The sequence below is a fragment of the Zootoca vivipara genome, chromosome 14, assembly GCF_965207765.1.
Source record: "Zootoca vivipara chromosome 14, rZooViv2.hap1.1, whole genome shotgun sequence".
Lineage (NCBI taxonomy): Eukaryota > Metazoa > Chordata > Lepidosauria > Squamata > Lacertidae > Zootoca > Zootoca vivipara.
In genome coordinates, this window is record NC_142597.1 from 28,847,240 (window position 1) to 28,868,696 (window position 21,457).

Consider the following 21,457-nt stretch of genomic DNA (forward strand, 5'->3'; position numbering starts at 1 on the left):
AGACAATCTTACTCGGCTACGAGTGATTGCCAAAGAAGAAGAAGAAGAAGAAGATATAATTGTAGTTGGAAGGGACCCTGAGGTTCATCTAGACCAACCCCCTGCAATGCAAGAATCTCAACGCGTGGCCCTCAATCCAATTTGAAACCATACCAAACCCTGCTTCGCATTGCAAATGTGCTGCTGGTTTTATGGCTGCACCACTTGGTACAGTCATACCTCGGGTTACAGACGCTTCAGGTTGCACGTTTTCGGGTTGTGCACCGTGCCGAACCCGAAAGTACCGGAATGGTTTACTTTTGGGTTTTGGCGCATGCACAGAAGCGCTAAATTGCACTTTGCACATGCGCAGAAGAGCCAAATCGCAACACACGCGTGCACAGACGTGGTGCTGCAGGTTGCAAACGCTGCGAGTTGTGAATGTGCCTCCCACACGGATCATGTTCGCAACCCAAGCGTCCACTGTACAACCCCCTCTAAAGCACTTTGGGTGGCCCACAGATTCCTATTAAATGCCTGAAATGCTTGGCTTTCATTTTTTTAAAAGAAATGCAGACCTCCTGGTGGCAGAGATAAGCTTGAAAAGATGAGTGCAGTGTGTCTGAAAGGCTCAAAGGGCAAATAATAAGAACCTCACATGGATAAATGAAGTCTTGCTGGTGTCATTTGCAAGCACTCAGTGACTTGTGCAAACTACTTTAAATGTTTTATGTTAGACAAGTCATCTCAAAGGAATTTTTAAATGCCTTCTCTCATCTTTCCATCCTGCTGATGTAACATCACATTTCTTTATTGCATTAACTTTAACTTGGCGGAGCATATCATATTGAACCCCATGGTGGGTGGGGGGCAGCTCTGGTGCTGGGCAGAGGAGATAATACATAAGTGAGTACCAGTTGTTCATTTTTTAAAAAAGTTCATTTGTTCAAATTTTCTTCCCAAATTTGTTCATGATTCTGAGGTGTATTCCTCCTCAAATTGCATTTTAATCAGAACAGCCTATGGCCTTTTAACGACCACTAAATACATCACCCTTGCAAATATGTTAAAATGTGCATTGTATGGCATTGATGATGCATTAGCTCATATTTTGTAAATGTTGATGCCATAGATAGGCAGAGACTGGTGCCATATGTTCATAATGGTGATTTTTAAAAAATAGTTCTATAGAAACTGCACTTTTATTAACAAAATGTTTTTCAAAATAAAGTAAGAAAATTATTTATGCTGTCCATTTCTAGGTGGGAGACATTGTGTCAGTCATCGACATGCCTCCAAAAGAATTGACCACTTGGTGGAGGGGAAAGCATGGATTTCAGGTACACTCAGCTGTTATATTAATTAATATTTCAGAAGCTATTGGATGCATTTTGTCAAATTATTACTCATAATAATAGACTGTTATCTAATGCAATTATAATGCACTGTTTCCTGAATCTGGGAAATACTATAAAGACTTGAAAACGTTCCTTCGAATGCTGAGCAAAATATGGACACTGCAAAGCTAGATATGAGATGAGCTGGACCCTCAAAGTATCCCTTTTATAAATAGGTACCATGATGCCCCCTTTTTTTTCTAAAACTGTCTGGCTGTAGAGAAGAGAAGTGTCATACATTCAAAGAGGATTGGAACTGGCATGGCACCCTGCCTCTGCAGAGCCTGGAGAAGAATTTCAACTCAATTCTTAAGTATGAGTTGAGGCTGTCATTTGAACTGGATTGGGCAGAGATGTCAAAAGATTGCTCATAGGAGTGGACTCCTTTGACTTTAATAGTTTTGCAGAAATGAATGTATAGACAGGTACATTTTCTGCTGCTACTACTTTGGGAAGAGTTGCACTTAAAATCCCCACATTCTTTGCAGTTGTATGGCAGAATCGAGGAAACTGACTCCTTGTTTCTATTGCTGTGTGGGAGTGGAAATGAGGCTGGGGAAATTACCTGAGCTGCCCAGTGCCCACTGTTTCTTTCCATTTCCCTTTCCCCTTTTCTTTAGCCTGAGTTTGCTTGCTTGCTTTTCTTTGTCAGATTAGGTTTATTGAAGAGGCAAATAAACTACTGTTAAAATAACCACCAGACTGGACTTGTGGGACAACTGCCTCTCTGTTTCAGCGTGCACTTGCCCCATTAAAATATAAAGCAGGGCTGGGTGGGAGGTCTGCCCTTTATGCAAAAGGGTGCAGGGGATAGGAGTGAAACCCACTCCTTTCCCTTTCCCTAGTGTGCTGATTTTAAGTAGCCCTCCCACCCCCAGTAGAGCCCAGTTGTCATACCAGAAGAATACAGCAAAGTGAGGTAGACAGGGGTGGGATTTGCTGTCCCCCGATACTCATTATTGTGCAAACCCTCTTTTTATGTGGTATGGAGCAGACATGTGGTTGCCCCACATGGCAAATTTGTCCCTATAGAGACAGCAGTCATAAGCCCAGTCATGGATACTAGTTTGTCAGCCAGCAATTGTATGGTGCTCTTTCTAGAATGATAACACATGTACTAAACGATCACTATGTCCAGTTTGTTTGTTTCACACATACCATGTAGAAACAAGGTGCTTTAAAAAACAAAACTCAGTTAATACTATGGAATGCAAAAATATAGTTTAGGCTTGAGTGTTTTGGTGTGAAAGTGTGTTGTATAGAGGGAAGGGATTAAGGCCTTTAAAAGCAAAATAGCAGAACTGATCAGTGGTGACATGCAGCCCCAAGGACCATCAGGAAGGGAAATTAGAAGTGTTATGAAAGACCTTAAAATAGAATGTACATAGGCAGCAGTAGTACTGAGGAAGGCAGAAAGCAAAATTAAGAAGGTAACGGATATAAATTAGACAGAGTGTATTAAGTGCCAGGAATAGTCTAAACCAGTCCATGACAGTAAGCATCATGCTGGATCTTATTTAATTTTGCTATTACTAGTCAGAGATTAAGACACTTGTCATTTTTACGCCCAATATTTGCAAGACCGGTTTTCTCTTGCACATTGAAGGAGGAAGCAGTTATCATTCTAAGTACAGACGGCTTATAGTACACTTTGTGTGTCATGGTTGTGCTTAACTGTGTTTTTTCACAATATGGGTTGTGTTTTGATCATATATACAGAGCTGCTGCAACCAAATGCCAAGCATTTAGGTGTTTGTTTTTTGCTGTTGAGAACACTGGCCAAAAACCAGCTAATCCAGAAGGAGGCAACTGTGAATGTAAGATTTGAGATCAGAGCTATAAAATTAAAATACATTTTCCTGGTTCCTGGTTTATGACAGGGGTGTGCACAGATAAGGATTTCTTTCGATCATTTTGAACCCGCTGGCTCAGATTAGTTAGACCAAAAAAGTCTTAACGTTATAGGCCCATATTCTGAAATAAGCTGTGTGGAAAACTCTAATTTAAGTCTGTTCCTTTAAATGCATTCACACGTTTTTAACATCTCGGCTTGTGTTCCATCATGTTTGAAAGCAGTCACCATTGTCCCAGTCCCAAAGGAAACAGCAACTAACTGCCTAAATGACTACAGACCTATTGCATTAACATCTGTAGTGATGAAATGCTTTGAGAGATTGTTCCTTCAACACCTTAGGACATGTTTTCCACTGGATTTTTGATAAACATCAGTTCGCCTATAGGAGAAATAGGTCAACAGATATTGCCATAGCTACAGCCTTTCACCTTGCAGCGACTCATCTGGAGAGACCGGGGAATTATGTTAGAATGTTGTTTTAATACCATCCTTCCAGACATTCTTATCAAAAAGCTGATGGAACTAGACCTTTCTTCTACCATCTGTGACTGGATTAAAGACTTTCTGAGGGATCGGACTCAAACAGTGAGGATTGGGCCTGTTACATCTCCCTCCCTGAAGCTCAGCACTGGCACCCCACAGGGATGTGTGCTGAGTCCCTACCTGTACTAGTTGCATACATATGACTGTATTTCATCTGATCCATCCACTGTAATTGTTAAGTTTGCAGGTGATACTACCATAATGGGTCGAATTACAGGTGGAGATGAATCAGCGTACAGGGGGGAGGCTCAAAAAGATCTACATGGTGCTTATAGAATAACTTGTACCTAAATATTAGCAAGACAAAGGAGATGGTATTGGAGTTTCGGAGGAAGAGAGGGGAACCAGCCCCGTTGTATATCCGGGGGGCGGGGTTTATGTGGAAAGAGTCTCTTCCTTTAAATTCCTGGGAGTTTACCTTAGTGAAGACCTCACTTGGAAAAACAATATAACTTGGGTGGTTAGGAAGGCCCAATAGAGACTCCATTTTCTCTGGGTCTTGCGAAAGAACAATGTTAAACAACAATTGATGACCTCCTTCTACTGGTCAACAATAGAAAGTGTCCTCTCATATTGTATCACAGTGTGGTACGTTGGCTTGACAGCCACGGACAGAAAGTCTTTACAGAGGGTGGTGAACACAGCCTGTGATATTATGGGCTGTCCCCTGAGCCCACTAGATGACATCACAAGGGATCGTTGCCTTAGGAGAGCAAGAAAAATTATCAGGGACGATTCACACCCCAGCCAGCACCTCTTTAATTTTCTACCTTCGGGCAGGAGATATAGAAGTATAACCAGTCATACCAACAGGCTAAAAAACAGTTTCTATCTGTGGGCTGTTAGGCTGATGGACAGAGAATAATATAGTGCAACTGACTTTCGGGGTTGGTTTGTTGTGCGACAAGCACACAGAATGCAATGAGATTTGAGTGTTTGGGGGGGAGGTAGGCTTGGTTAATTTCATTGTACACGGGTTGTACATTGACAATAAAGGTGTTATTATTATTATTATTATTAGGCAGAGGGCCTTCTCGGTAGTGGCACCCACCCTGTGGAATGCCCTCCCACCAGCAGTCCTGTTTAGGGAAGCTTTTAATGTTTGATGGATTTCTGTATTTTAATGTTTTGTTGGAAGCCGCCCAGAGTGGCTGGGGGAACCCGGCCAGTTGGACGGGGTATAAATAATAAATTATTATTATTATTATTATTATTATTATTATTATTATTATTATTATTATAGCTTTTAACAAAATGCACTGAGAAAAAGAAATACCAACTTGGTTGGCAAAGGATGAATGAAGCAGATTATCCTTCTGCCACCCTGTTCACTCACCTGCATGGAATTCCTGGTCACCTGTGGTTGCTTTATCTGGTTTAATTTTTTTATGATGGCAAAAAGTTGCATTTGTGACTAGCCCGAGAAATACACTACTGGCCTAGTTGTTATATATATATATAAAAGTTAGAATAAACCACTTTCTTTACACTTGGTGAACTAGCCTTCTAAGAACCATCTCTTAATTGCATGTGTTTGGACCAGGCATTCCCAAACTGCGGCCCTCCAGATGTTTTGGCCTACAACTCCCATGATCCCTAGCTAACAGGACCAGTGGTTAGGGATGATGGGAATTGTAGTCCAAAACATCTGGAGGGCTGAAGTTTGGGGATGCCTGGTTTGGACCATAAGTATATCCAGAAAGCATGTAATGGGAGCATAGTGAGAAACATGAATTTAAAAAGCAGTTAAATTTTATAACAAAGAATATAATCTACAGGACTATGCCTGAATTGTTTAAATATTGTGGTGTTGTGCAAATAGTCCCTTTTACTGCAAAGGCATTAGAACATGACTTTACGTGTGATTCTGTTCTTAAATATGCTGCAGACATGAATTTCCATCTGTCTCTCTTTGTCACAGGTGGGATTCTTTCCTAGTGAATGTGTTGAGCTAATTAATGACAAAGTTCCTCAGTCTATGACCAATTCTGTGCCAAAACCAGGTATGTGTGTATTATATTTTTTAAAAAAAATGCATATAATATGACAGAATGTTGATGTTAAATCCTTTCTATTGTGTCTCACTGCATTCACTCAAATATTTATTCCACTGATACGTTCTTTCATATTTATTGATCACCCATTCAAAACTATTCCAGTGTATGCATTCCATGAAACAAGTATATTTCAGTATACCCTTTCTGCTATTTCACAGTTTTGATTTAATTTCTCAGTAGTTTGATTTTAATATTAGTATATGTTTTGTAAGATTTCTGCATTTCATATAACTGCTGCTAGACAGTTGGTATGGTGGTTAGTGTGCTGTAGTGTTTCTTCTTTCATGTACATTTTCTGTCATGTTTATTTCTTGCCATATAAAAAGATCCCTTCAGCCTGGATTCTAGTGATGCTTGGCTTTGCAATTTAAACCAAACTAACCTGTGATGCACCTACTTGCTGACTGATAGTGGGGTTTCTTTGTTTATTTCTGTGAATTTATGCCCTCTAATTTAAAACTTATTTCCAATCTTAAAACATAAATAAAAACAAGAAAACTAATATATATATATATATATATATATATAGTGTGTGTGTGTGTGTGTGTGTGTGTGTGTGTGTAATAATAAGCCATGCAACCTGCTCTAAAGTATCTGCTCTAGGTTTATATAGTTTTAAGAGTACTTTGGAGTTGGAATGTTTTGTCTTTTACAAAAATGTGAAAATCGATTGGGGCCTTAGGCTTACCAGTTGGAATAATTCACTTTCAATGATGACCTGTCTTATATGCACGGTATTGATGTACCCCTAAGGATTAGATTATTCAAAGATATTACAAAACCAAATTAAATTTATCCATTGCTTTAGAAAGAAATCCTTGGTGGGCAAATTTAGTATACCTCCTTCCATCTTTTGATTCAGTTCCTGGGGCCCACTTTCCTACATGTTTTCTATAGAAATTGATTATTCCACTTTGTGTGCCAAATATTTGAGGCTTATTTTGCAATTGTGGTAACAGTTGTGCAGAAATCTTGACATGCCAAGTGGTTTTAGAGTTCAAAAATTAATTGAATTTTATCTGGATAGATGTGGGATTGCATGTGCTTCCATTATTGACACACCCACATACATTTAAAGCACCTTCAATACCCATTTAAAGCACATGATTTCCCCCCCCCCAAGAATTCTGGGAATTGTAGTTTACTAAGGGTGCTGAGAATTATGGCTCTGCAAGGGGGAAACTACAATTCCAAGGATGCTTTGGGGAGTCACCTGCTTTAAATACGTATTTGATATGCTTTAAATGGAAAGTATGGCTTTTCTTCAAAAGTACTGAAAGTTAATAACTATCTTAACAGTAGCATAAAATTTATTTATTTCTAAGAAAAAGTTACTGGCATTCAGAAAGAAGCCAAAACTCCTTGTTACATATTGGCTTTGAAATACACTTAAAGTTCTAAAGCCCAGCATTAGGCCAGATCCCTTCCTATATAAATGCTGATTTAGTAATCAGTGTGTTATGTTTAAGTACGGATTCCATTTTTTGTCAAGGGAGCTTCTGCTTTGCTTGAGTGACTGAAAGTTTCCTTCATTTTTAAGGTACCTAAAGAAATACTGTTTTTGAAGATTTAATGTTTGAATAAAATTAGGTGCAAGTAACATGATCATGCTATGAAACATGGATAGAAAGCAAGTGGACCTCCAGATGTTGTTGGACTCCAGTTTTCATCCTCCCCAGACAGCGTAGCCAGTGGTCAGAGATGATGGCAGTTGTAGTTCCATCTGGAGGGTCACAAGGTCCCCACCCTTGCTACAAAGGGACAGTGTCCTCCACCTGCTACTGTTCTTCTCCCTCCCACCCCACTGAGAAGGCAAGGGGTGTGGTGTCTGCTAGCTATGATGGGTGATGCTACCAGAAAGTGGCTACTAGCCTTGATGGCTGTGCTCTGCCCTTAGTGTTGAAGACAGTATGCCTTTGAAGTTTCAGTTGCTGGGAATCATGAGTGTGCAGAGCATTGCCTCACTTAGGTCCTGCCATGTATAGCATTTTCTGGGAAGGTGCAGTAAAAGAAAGGTGTGCCTGTGCCATGTGTAACCCTGGATCCCAGCTGCTGTCCTTCATTTTTATGGATGTGATATGTTTTTTTTAAAAAAAAGAGGTGGAAATAGTACCGGTAGTAGTAGTAATATTGAAAAAAACAAACTGTAGAAGGTACAGAGGTCATAGTTTATTCCTGTCATAAAACCCCTGGAAAGAAATGTTCAGGTGTCCTTCTGTGCTCTCCCCCCTCCCCAGTATTGCAGGCAGGACTGCAAATCTAGTTAATCTTGCTGACAGTGCCAAATTTATTCCTCATAGGAAGTGCCTGTCATGCTTTCTATCTGTATAGCTCTAAAGTGGTAAGGGAAATACAAATACTGCTCTTTTAATGCAACTTGCATTGCTTGCCTGAACAGTATGTGTTCCTTTATGATGTATAATTCCATTACTAGTGGTGTGGGAAATAAGGATGGGGAAGGCATTTCTGTTCTTCTCATCTTGCCCAGTCTGTAGTTTTGTGCAAATAGGTGTCGTCTTTTTTCTTAATCTCTTCTATTCCTTTCCCATATTTATTTTGTCTTTCGTAGCACATATTATCCGCTTTGTATGAACGTTCTACATGTGAATTCTTATTAACACCAAGCATGTTGCTCATCTCATTCTACGTCTGCCTTGTGTGTTGTCTGGGGAGTGTTTTTAATATGACTGATTTTAGAATGTTCCTTGATTATCTTTGTATAGTTGAGGGATTCTAATAATAGCATATTAACAAAGTCACAAGGTGCACCTTGGAGTTCCTTGTACAGAAAAGGAGAGATTCCTTCAACCTTTTTCAAACTTTTTGTACATTCCATGTTGATGTGATAATACTTGAATAAAGTATTGATTCAAATTAATCCTTGCAGTGCATAGTTAAATGCTAATACCTCATTGCACCTGATAAAGTAGCATTTTGTCTACCAGAGGTAATGAATTTGGTATTTTTATGTGTATTTGTTCATATATGTGTTTGTGTGTTGGTATTAATTTATACAAATTAAAATTGGTTTGCCAAGGTTGCTTATAGAGATTCCCCCCCCCCCCCAAGATGGTTGGACTTGATAGCTACTTGGAATCATGACATAACCTAGCTTTTCTGCTGTAATTAGATGGTTGTCCTCAGCTCCCTATATGGCATTACCATACAAATGCGCCCCCCCCCCCCATGTACTGGTTAAAAAGTTAAATCCTAGGCACGAACAGCTGCACATGAATGGCTGGCTGACATATGCAGCAATTTCAAGCTGCCCCCATGAAGCAAATAGTTGAATCAGTCCATAAACAAATATTTTAATTCAGCTGACTGCTACTGTTGTGTTGTCATTGGGAAAGGTTGGGGGTGCAAGGCACTGGGCTAGAACTACGGTAAGAACTCTGGTTTCCTTCCTGGCTCAATATGACCACCTGTCACTACATAATCCTACATTTATATTTTCATTCCTGAAAACCAGCAGACATGTGTATGCATTTCTTTCTGATAGACAAAAGGAAGCAGGGTGGGGAAATTTAAAGTGTACTTGATACAAACAAACATGGTAGTCTCTCTTGCAGGGTGTTTTGTACTGTCAGCTCCTGAAAAACCTCTGTCATCTCATAGGTTTTCTTTAGCCTGTCCCTCTGTATGATTTTAGTTCTAAAAGAAGCTCCTGTGAAATCCTTGAGGCCACTTCCCCCTCAAATGTTAGGAGTATTACGCTGAAGTGAATTCGGATGCTAGACAGTTCATGTGAGGGTTTAAATGGACAATGTCATGGTGGTTAAATGTGCTCTAAGATGCAATAAAATTCAGTAGGCTATTATTTCTGGATTAGGAATTGTTACTAACATACATCTGAAATAGAATGTCTAAATTCTGTGTGTGTTTAATTTATTTTAAAATATATCTTTTTTACTGGACTCTTTAAGAGTAATTTAAATCATCATAAAGCAATATTGCAATATAAACCCATTATGGATTAATTAAAAACACGAACCTATTGAAGCACCACTTTTGTAACCTCTGTAGGAATGTAAACACTTTAACACAGTGACTGTGTGCAGGTGGTCCAGAAGGATGCTGTAGTTAAGGGTATAGAGAAATGCAGAGGGGTATGGGGTAATAATGAGCTGTAGGATAATCAAGAGGGTCTCCCCCACCACCTTTTGATGAAGACCATCAACCAGAAGGGAGACCAAGGCAGTTCTAATCCTGATACCCCACCTGGAAGCCAGATCAAAACCAAGTTGATTTGTTTCATCCAGGGGCTCTTGGAACCATACAACCACTGTCAGATGCACCACTTTCTCCAGGAAAGGGAGGTTTTGTGTAGGTTTGTAATTCAAAAAATTCATTGATCTGTCATGCCCAATTCGTGGTTGCTCAAACCATGTGGCAATTGTGGCAAACTAAGTGGCAATTTTCACTTTCATTGTGCTTTCCCCCTCCATTTGGCAATGTCTCCAGAAAGAAATGCAGAAACAGAAATAAATAAAAGCATCTGTGTTGGCTTCAGTTTCACTAAATCTGGTTTGGTGGGGAAAACTCAAGTGGGCAGATGGCTGAACTTGTTTATAAATGCAATGAAATTTTTTGAATGTTTAGCATTGAGTGTTTTTTGTGTGGAAATGTTGCATTTGAAGTTGATGGAATGATCATCATCACATCCCTTAAATTCTTTTGTTTAGAAGCCCAGGATATACATCTGTTTTGTTGATTCACTCCCAATTTAGTGCTGTACCATATAAAGTCCCATTGATTTCAGAAAAGATTTGGACAACTGTGGCATTTTAAGTGCCTCACTCTTATTTATTTTCTTTATTAATTAAATTTCTACACCAACCTTCATCTGTGGATCTCAGGGCAGTTTACAATATGGCAACACAAAGGTCCTCCTGAGGGGATTACAAAGGAAAGATTGTGTGCGGGCCCCTCCAGTCTTTTAAAATGAAAATGTCCTGTTTTTATAATGGCTGTTCGTTTTAATAATTAATTTTCTTTTGAATTGTACTTTCTCAGTCTCCCCTGCCCATGGAGCTCGTCCAGCGTCCTGGAGCTACTTCCCCCCTTGTACGTTTCCATTTATTTCATTTTTCTCTATCTCATCGCCTTTAGTATTATTCAGCTGAATCGTTAACTGTTTGGGAGATGTGCAGAGACATCAGAGTGGGATTTATTGCTTTTATTTTTCCACAGAATGCCTTTAAAATTTTGAAGTGTAAAATAAATGCGGGTTGGAGTGTGAAGGACAGGAATAGTAACAACAATCACTCTTCTTTTTCTCCAAATTCTCAGAATAAAACTCAGATTGTTAGGGTACTCAGCTGTAATCTCATTTGGAGTCCATGCAATCAGTATCTGTGAAATTATATCCCAGAATCAGAGATTCAGGATCTCAAAAGGGTTTGCTTTCAAAAATTGCTATATTGTCATATACATTTTCCAAAGGATTTTTTTAAAAAATTAGGCTCCATCTCTAAACTATGTAATAGTTTAATGCCAGGTTTTTCAAACAGCTGTTTTTGGACTACAACTCCCATCATCCCTAGCTAGCAGGACCAGTGGTCAGGGATGATGCGAAACAGCTGGAGACTCAAATTTTGGAAACCCTAGTTTAGTGTATTCTGCAATAAGAATTTTGTTTTTGTTTCACAATCTTCATAATGGAGAGTGAAAGCATCTGCCTCAGTCTCTTTCCCTGTAGTAATGTTTGATTGCAGTGGAGAGGCAGTAGTGGTCGAGAATTGCACAGACATATTTCAAGGACTTTTCACAGTGTAACTTCTGCCACCATGAAGGAATTGATTTCATCATAATACATTTTTGTTAAATGCTTTAGAAAAACAGTCTTACAATATTTATAATAATTACTTTCATCAGAGGCTGTAGCGGAAGACCATAGTCTTGTCCTAGACTGTGGTCTAGGATCCTGTCAGCAGGCCAGATCCTGACCTCCATCAACTTCTGGAGGCCATTTTAACTCCACCCACCTGTCAAACGCCTATGTTCTGATGAAGCCCTTCCTTTTGCCTGTGCAATTTGAAATTAAACCACATGGGCAAAAAGACTGGGCTTTTCAAACACAGCCAATCTTTTGCAATGGCAGAAATCACAAAAGACAGGTTGGCAATGTGCTCATGTTTTCTGCAGAACTATGGAGTAGGAGAGCCCTTTTCTTCTGCCACTATTGGCAATTCTAACAGAGTTGCACTGCAAGAGGGTGGATCTGTGCTGTGGTATTGAGGTTAAAGTGTGTGCATACATGCACATTCCCTTTCAGTGGCTGGCCTCATCAGTGATAGGGGATATGAACTAGCTCTTCATCAAACTGAACATGTCAGTATGGACTTTCTTGAAATCTCTTAGTTGTGGTGACAGAGGGGAAGACATGGGCTATTTCTCTATGACATGTAGCTCAATTGCATTATTGGGGGGGGGGGAGAGCTTTTAATCAGGTGTGAGGGACCTTTAATCTTCCAGATGTTGTTCAGCTATAATGCCCACCATATCTGGTAATTGACCAAGGCTGCAGGGGCTGATGGGAGTTTTAGTTCAGCAATATCTGAGGGGCCTCAACCTCCACCCTATATTACTTCCTTCTTCGGTGTCAATAGATAACTGCCTATCAGTTACTCAGTCAAATGTGAAAAATCATTTTTGTAAGTTACTTTGTTAAAAGGAAGTGTCCAGGAGGTAAATTATAGTACTTCTGCACAACAATTTAAACATTGTGGTTTCCCTTATTTTTGGCAACCAAAGATCCTAGATCTGTGACTAGGATCACAATTGTTGGATTGGTGTGTGGTTGCCACACTGTGACTCCACAGCATTGGGTATGCACAAATATATTAGTGCGCTAAAGTGGATATACTCCACCACAACTCTGGTTGGGTGGATTAGTTAGGGTTGTAGCTGTACTTTTAAAACATGTATTAAAGTTTGGTTCCCCATATTATTATTAGTGAAATTTTGCCAGAAGCTCCATGGAAATCATGAATGCCCTGGCAGGCCTTACATGATTATCCACCATGTCATGCAGAACACTCATTCTCTGTAACATATTCTTAGATCCTTTTGGCCATGGGAATTGATGCATCTGAATTCATCTGTTGTGGGTGCACTTCTTACATCTAAGCAATAAAAAGGCCATGAACATTTCCCCGTAAAGGAAAGTCCTGCCAGATTATGATCAGTCAGATTGATGACTTGGTGGCATTTACTGTAGTAGTAAGTTCTGACCAAGGGTCACATTTCTGTTTTACATGCATATATGTAGAAACAATTCAAACCAATTTTATTCTGGAGCTTAAAATAGGCAGCAGAGATTTGAAGCTATTCTATGCTATTACTATCTTGCAAATTAAGTTGCTATTGACCAGCATGTTAAAATTTATTTTTTTGTCCTTTCTTGCCTCATCCCACCCCCCAAACCACATGCAGATTTGGAGATGGATAGTGTAAAGCCAGGTTCAGCATGTGTTTCAGAGCCTCTGAACTATTCCCAGCTGAGCTCAGGTAGAGCATGTCGCAGTCAACTGTAGACTCTTAAGTGTATTAACCCTGAGTCTAACATTGTCTGTTCTAGCAATAATACCTATTAATGGATATAGATTTGGTGTTAGAAGATAGACTATAGTTCTAGTTATGTCTGAACACTTGTTATCTAAAAGTTGGGGAAAGAGCCTAACATCCAGGTGATGGTGTAATATTTCTCTTGGCAGGTGCCATGGAAATCAGTCAATTCACTAACCATTTTCCGCATGCCCCCCCCCCAATGGATTCATAGGCTCTATGAATCCTGCAAATTTGGGTGTCTCTGTGTGTTTGTGAACATTGAATTATACTTAGCTGCTGTTTCCTTGAGGTGTGGTTATAAATAAGTGTGCGTGCGTGCGTGCGTGTAAAATGTGGTGTATAACATTTTTAAGATATACATACACACAAATACAAATGTGTATGAACACATACCAAAGCAGATATGTTGCCTGCCACTGGAAACTTTGGCTCAGGATTGAGAAGACAGAGGGAGGGGAAAGAAGAAAGAAGAAATATTGTTGAAACTCTGTAGTTTAGCAGCAGCTCAAATGACCATATTATGTACACAGCTGCAAAGCTATAAGTAGAAACTGCTGTTGCTATAGTTGTCTTGACTACATTGCAAGAATCTCCAAAGAATAAGATGTATTGGAATAAAATTATGCAAAACACAGTTATATGACTAATCTTTGCTATATTAAAATAGCTTTTTAGAGCCATTCATTTAGACACTTTTTAGTGCAGCTCATACTGTTTGTTTATAATTTGGGAAGATACAGGGTAGCAGTAGGAATACGAAGCCTTGTATTTATTTTGATATATTCTGCTTGTAAGATAACAGCCTAATTAATCAGAGTCCTATTTAAGGGCTAAAGTGAAATTAGAAGTTACCTTCTAACTGCCAGAATCAATTTCTCTGATTTGACCTTAAAGATGTCCTTGTTGGGATCTACTCACCCCCTTCTCTCCACTTTGCTTTGGATCAAAGCAACATACTAGGCTATTGTGCAGGAACCCCAAAGTGGTATCCAACAGCTTCCCTCAGTACAAGCTGTTCACCCCAAAGAGCAGAAGTAAGCTCTGTCCACATGATGCTCTGTGGAAAGGAGTGGGAGATGTTGGCCTAAAACAGCAGCAAGCAAGAGAGATGAAGCAGTTAACTCAGCCTTCCCCAAGCTAGTGCCCTCTAGATGTTTCGGATTTCAACCGCCATCAGCTCCATGGGCTGGCTGAGGCTGGTGGGAGTTGTAGTCTAAAAGATCTGAACACTAGGTTGCAGAGGGTGATTTTAACTCATCACAACTAACAGTAAAATTCATTTTTTACCAGGACAACCTTTTACCTAAGTAAGTAAAACAGAGAGTTGGTGGCTGAGAGAGTAAATGAGAGTGATTCTACTTTATTACTATTTTCATTAATAAATACTTCTTGATTTGTATAGTGCTTTACAATTTGGTTACAATTTTGGTCTGGTTCATCATTGTTGCAAAGCTCTGGCAAGGTCAATAGATGGAGAACTGAGGTTGAGAGAGAGAGAGTGATTTAGTCAATACAGACACCCTTGGTGAGCATGGAACTGGACCTGGTTCCCGGTACTATGTTTTAAAATAATGCTGAGCTATACTGAGGGCCTTCTAGCAGTTCCCTCATTGTAAGGTTACAGGGAACCAGGCAGAGGGCCTTCTCGGTAGTGGCGCCTGCCCTGTGGAATACCCTCCCATCAGATGTCAAGGAAATAAATAACTACCTGGCTTTTAGAAAACATCTGATGGCAGCCCCGTTTAGGGTAGTTTTTAATGTTTGATGTATTTATCGTGTTTTTAATATTCTATTGGGAGCCATCCAGAGTGGCTGGGGAAACCCAGCCAGATAGGTGGGGTATAATAATAATAATAATAATAATAATAATAATAATAATAATAATAATAATATATTCTAACACTGTTATCTTAGACACTTTTAGGCATTATACCAGGGGACCCCAAACTACGGCCCGGGGGCCGGATGCGGCCCAATTGGCCTGCCAATCCGGCCCGTGACGACCCCCACCGCCCGCTCTTACGGCGCACGGCGCGGCAGCGCTCTTCCGGGTCGGGAAAAAAGCGCCGAAAATCCTTTGTGCGCATGCGTATGGGCCTCTCCCGACCCGGAAGAGGTCATTTCTGTTGCACTTCCAGGTCAGGGGAGGCCCATACGCATGCGCACAACGGATTTTCGGCGCTTTTCCCACCCTGGAAGCACGCCGCCGCGCCAGTAAGCGGCCGTGCGCATGTGCACGGGTGCGCGCTCCCCCGCCCTCTGGCCCGCCGCGCGATCGGCGCGGTGGGAACCGGCCCAAACGCCGGTAAGTCTGGGGACCCCTGCATTATACTATGTGTTTAGTCATTACACTACAATGTATGTGATCTGTAAAATCCAAACTGATTATTTTTAAACAAAGCAAAAATATAGTTACAGCTCAACTTTTTACACACAACCTCTAATTACTGGTGGACATATTTCTTTAGGCAATTAAATTGTCACACCTTGCAGGCGTTCATTTAGGCCTCTTTTCCCCTGCATTGCCTGAAGTGCTGATATCATCCTCTTTTTTCACATTTGCTCATTAATTACTTTAACATTAGTGCTTTGAAGATATAGTCTAAGCTAAGGTATTTAACAGGTAACAGACGATAGGCTTCATTACCTTCATAATTGGCACAACTAAGAGAGTCTGTGTATATAACAGGATTTCTGCCCTTGGTGCTGAACTCTGGAGCCAGTGTTGAACTTCAGGATGTTAACTGTGCGGTCAAAACAATATTCCTTTTCCAACTACTCACCCCAGGTGAGCAAATAGTTAATTGTGTAGCCCTAAACTATCACAATCACAGAATAGAAGTCATATAATCCCAGTCTCCACGCAAATCCATTCTGCAATCCCCACAATTGCCAAAAGATTGTTTTAACCCTGAAAAGGAGACCCAGTGTGGTGATAGACCAAGAAAGAGACCAAGGCACATAGACTGGGCAAAACTGTGTTGACGTCCCTGTTCAGTCCCAGCGCTTATTGGCTAATTGTGAGTCAGCCACTGCCTATCAGTGTAACTTCTCACACAGAGAGACTCATCATAAGAAAAACCATGGCTTGTAAATGGTCCAAGAAAATTAAGTTGTAACAAAACATTGTAAATATTTAAGTTTCAAAACTGTAATTCTTCTGATCCTCTTCAATCTCAGATCTATTTAAGGCATGGAGGGGGTGAGAAGGAAGGCTTTCAATGTTTGAATTAATTACACAAATGGTCAACATGTTTCCAAGCTGTCAACATAAAATGGTGCCAAATCAAATTAAGTATGGTACACAGTCAATTTGTATGCACCATACATTCATATAAATTAACATGACAGCAACAAATGAGGTTCTAAATGCAAAAACCTACAGTCCCATAATGTAAAAAGTGTGTGTGTGTGTGTGTATAATGGTGGACCAAGGCTGGGTTAATATGAGGCAGACTGAAATATATGTTTCTCGGGTGCACAGAAGACCACCATTCTGCAAATAATGTGCACAAATAGTCTTTGTTTATAGCAATATATTTTTCACATTTACAGATCTGAACTTTTTCTCATTTGGTGGATGGGTGTTTGTTTTATCCAGAATGATAATTGCTGTTCTTGAAATCTGTTATTTTTCCATGTAATCTCATTTATTAAAAGTGTATAATGACACAGCAATCTTAAATGGGGTGGTGGTAGAAGTAAAATAGTAGATTGAAACCAATTGGGCAAGGGGAATTAACACAAATTTCAAGCTGGTGCTAAAGGAACAAAATGTCTTTGGATTCTGAGGATCCAAGGTTGGCTCTGCACTGCCTGCACACACACACACACACACACACACACACACACACACACTCACACTCACACTCCAATCATGCCTCCTTTCAGGGTTCCTGCTGAACCACAGAGTTGAAAATTGGCTAACGGGGAAAGCTTTAGTAGTCTGTCCTTCAGTCATTCAATGCTACAGGGGTACACTTAGAAATAGCACTGAGAAATAGAATTACATGTCTGGAAGCAGTTGGAGAATGGATGGTAGGTAACAGATTGAGGTTGAATCCTGAATAGACAGAAGTACTGTTTTTTGGGGGGGACAGAGGGCGGGTGGGTATGGAGGACTCCCTGGTCCTAAATGGGGTAACAGTGCCTCTGAAGGACCAGGTGCACAGCCTGGGAGTCATTTTGGACTCACAGCTGTCCAAAGGCGCAGGTCAATTCTGTGTCCAGGGCAGCTGTCTACCAGCTCCATCTGGTACGCAGGCTGAGACCCTACCTGCCTGCAGACTGTCTCGCCAGAGTGGTGCATGCACTGGTTATCTCCCGCTTGGACTACTGCAATGCGCTCTGTGTGGGGCTACATTGAAGGTGACCCGGAAACTACAACTAATCCAGAATGCGGTAGCTAGACTGGTGACTGGGAGTGGCCGTCAAGACCACATAACACCGATCCTGAAAGACCTACACTGCCTCCCAGTACGTTTCCGGGCACAATTCAAAGTGTTGGTGCTGACCTTTAAAGCCCTAAATGGCCTCAGCCCAGTATACCTGAAGGAGTGTCTCCACCCCTAACGTTCTGCCCGGACACTGAGGTCCAGCACTGAGGGCCTTCTGGCAGTTCCCTCACTGCGAGAAGTGAAGCTACAGGGAACTAGGCAGAGGGCCTTCTTGGTAGGGGCACCCACCCTGTGGAATACCCTCCCACCAGATGTCAGAGAAATAAATATCTGACTTTTAGAAGATACCTGAAGGCAGCCCTGTTTAGGGAAGCTTCTAATATTTGATGAATTATTGTATTTTAATATTTTGCTAGAGTGGCTGGGGAAACCCAGCAAGATGCGTGGCGTATAAATAATAAATTACTATTATTACAATTATTACATGTAGCATTTAGTTTGGCTTTGAGCTTCACAGCTGAGGAGGGATTTGAACCCAGGTCTCACTGTTTCAGCCTTTGCCAACCTGATGTGCTGATTGGACTTGTACTCCAAAACATCTATAGTGCACCAGGTTGGCAAAGACTGTTCTATCTAGTACACAAGACATTTTCATTAACTTTGTGGAATTGAATTTGCATAGTGGTTGCATACATGGTAGGCTGCAGACTTGCAAGTGGCATGCTACCTAACTTTAAGAAATGCCTACATAGGCTGAGGCGAAAACAGCATTGCCTATGACTGGGTTATTTATATACAGTAAATGGTCATTAGAAGCTGATAGAGTTTAAGCAAAACAGATCATTCTTGTTAAATATATCCAAATTCTTATTCCACACAATAGTAGATCTATTTCACACTTAATGAAATGAAGTTCATATTCTTTTTTAATAACATCCCTTTTAACCATCTGCAAATTTTTGTATAGCTTAACTGTTGCTGTTTTGTGTATGTGTCTGTTTTAGCAAGAGTTAACTGCCAAGCAGTATTGATGTTTACAGTGAACATGTCCAAACAGCTGGACGGCTATTTCATGGGACTCCAGGAAATTCCAGATGTCCTTTGTCTTGTGCAGAAAGGCTGTGCTAGGGTTGTTTAAATCCATTTGGAATTTATCTAGTTATATATACTAGATCTATTTATTGGCACCCCAAAAACAAGTTAACCCTACTTAAATCCATTAACCTTGATCAATTTTCCAAGTAGCTTAAACAGAGCAGTATTAAGATACGAAAATCACTTGTGGATTAAAAAAAATCCTTTTACTGCTCAGAGAGAGGGGAGGGGGGGAGGGAGAGAATGTCACATCTGTGGCATTATACAGAAATGAGGGGGATGTCCAGAATCTTGAGAAACTTGCATTTGAAAGTAGCAAAGCAATTCCGTCTGTTTTGCTGCACTCCCTCCCCCACAAAGCTATATGGATAGAAATTATTTCACTCCAACTCCCTAGTGTGGTCGATGCATTTGAGCTGCCATATGTGGTTGAGTCATCCTCTTTAATTGTCTCCTCCCCCTTCCTGTTGATTCATTTGGTTTATTGCTGGGCTAGGAATGTTGTCCAGTTCACAGGTTATTACTCCACGTTGAGCTTTCCAAGGAAGAAAAAGATGTGTAACAGTACAAGAGATCCTCAGCTTCTTCGGGTCTGAGAGTCACCTGAGCAGAGGAATGGTTCTGTGGGGTGGAGCTAGACTTGTGTAGCTTGTTTCACAAGGGTGAGATCTTTGGGAGGAGCTTCCTCCTCAATTGTAGGCAGAGCCGGAGAGAGTCACAGGGAGGTGCTGAGCTCACCTCTAGATGCATTGGTAGCTAGGAGGGGCAGCCAGAGACTCTGAACTGGAGGAGGAAAGGAAATCGAGCTGAAGAAAAATATTGCTCCTTGTGAGTGTTTTCAGTGAAGAAATTCCTCCATACCGACTGACCTTTCAGTCTGCCTGCTATAATCCTCTGAAGCTGGAATGCTATGCTGAGCTGATTAGAGAATTCCACTACACAGAGATAGTCTAGCCTTGCCAGGTAGTGGGGCTGATCTTTTCATTCCTGGCCTGCAACAGTGGAGGAAAAAGGTAAGGCTGTACCTCTGGTTTGCCTTGTTTCTTCTGTTTTCATGAATATGGGGGTACATCTGTACATTTTCTTCATTCACTTAGTGTCTTTAGCCAACGTGGATGTAGTGCAATGTTTGAGGCATTTGTCTTAACACCGGCACAAATTTGAAGTATCCCTCTCCTCTGATAAACAGTTACAGGATACTTGGGGAGAGGTTATTTCCTAATTTGCTCCAGGGGTACAATCAAGTGTGCCAACCTGATTTGGTCAGCCAAGCTTCAGGAACTACAGAAGAATGAAGTAGTTTGTTTTATGGGCAGCAGCTGTTTCAACATACTGATCCAAATCTCCCCCCCCCCCCCCGTTACATGGGTGGGTGGGAGTAAAAACCTGTTACTCAAGACTAGTGAATGACGCTTTGTCGTGTGGGACCATAAATGTTGTATCTAGACAAACTAGTTTTCTTGTTGTTTGACAAGAAGTTGGGGTTGTTGGATCTGTGCCCTGGAGCCGTTTGCCTGACTTTGAGGCTTTCTCTATGACTCGATAAAACCTTTTTAACAATTTCTTTTTCATGACCTGTATTAATTATAGAGATTGTGATAATTGTTCTCCTTTCAAAAATGTCTGGCCTTGGGTCTGTGTTAAGCATGTGCTCTTATTAATTCCATAGCGGTAAAACAAAGCTTTCTTAGAGTAGACATGAGCTCATAGCAAACCACTAGAGAAGCAATGGATACCGGAAACTGCTTTAGCAGGCATATAAAGTGTGTTTAAAGGCTTAGGGTGAAAACCCACAAAAGGGGAAACTTTACCACTTCATTCTCCCACGCTTTCCTTGATTTGTCTCCATTATGGGGAATTCAGAAATCTCCGATCAGGGGCTTCCTTTCTCCAGTTGAGTCAGCGTTTTTAATCAGTTACTGCCTGAACACAGGGGAATGCTTGAATATCAAATCACTATGTTGCAGATCAGTAGCATTTCCCTGTGAAATGTAGATTAAAAGGAGATCAATCATCATTGAATGGAAGCAATCCTATAGCCACTTAGTCCAAGGGTTTATATTTCAGCTGATTCAGCAATGAAGTCCTTTACACATCACATCCTCTTCTTAGGTAGCTAGAGGGCAAAAACTATCATGTAGCTTTGACATAATTCTGTATTTTGGACCCACCTGTTGGCCCCACCCATGACTGTGGGGCCAACAAGTGGGGGAAAGCCATCTTTTTCACCCTGCTGCACTGTCTACAGGCTAGCAAGCCAGCTCACCTCCAAGGCTCTTCCAGCTTCTACTGTTTGAGGGCAAAACTAATATCTTTGGCCAGTTGGTGCTTTTAAAACCAATTTATTTGTAATTGTGTCTGGGTCTGATAAAAGTGCCCACAGGTGAGTAGAACCTTAAATGTAAATTTACCAGACCATTATAAGACCCCTGCCAGGCCTAATTTGGCCTGAGCTCTGGAGGGTCCCCATGCCTGTTTTAGGGAACCATGAAACTGGATTGGTTGTCAAAAGTCATAGTTTAGACAAAACTATGCAACTGAAGTGAGTATTCATGTGGGGAT

General features: G+C 40.8%; 1 protein-coding gene across 7 annotated transcripts in view; it reads left to right on the top strand.

Annotated features, from left to right (window-relative positions):
- The window catches only part of ARHGAP32 (Rho GTPase activating protein 32), a 211,550-nt gene that overhangs the window by 144,381 nt on the left and 45,712 nt on the right, over positions 1-21,457 (top strand). For 3 of the 7 annotated variants that reach the window (XM_088657541.1, XM_088657542.1, XM_088657543.1), the window contains 3 exons: positions 1,242-1,319; positions 5,696-5,777; positions 10,848-10,898. In XM_088657541.1, coding sequence (XP_088513667.1) covers positions 1,242-1,319; positions 5,696-5,777; positions 10,848-10,898 — 211 coding nt within the window. Of the gene's footprint in view, positions 1-1,241; positions 1,320-5,695; positions 5,778-10,847; positions 10,899-13,268; positions 13,344-19,402; positions 19,909-21,457 lie in introns of those variants that run through there. The other 4 variants (XM_035139366.3, XM_060268468.2, XM_035139369.3 and 1 more) reach the window with 3 other exon arrangements.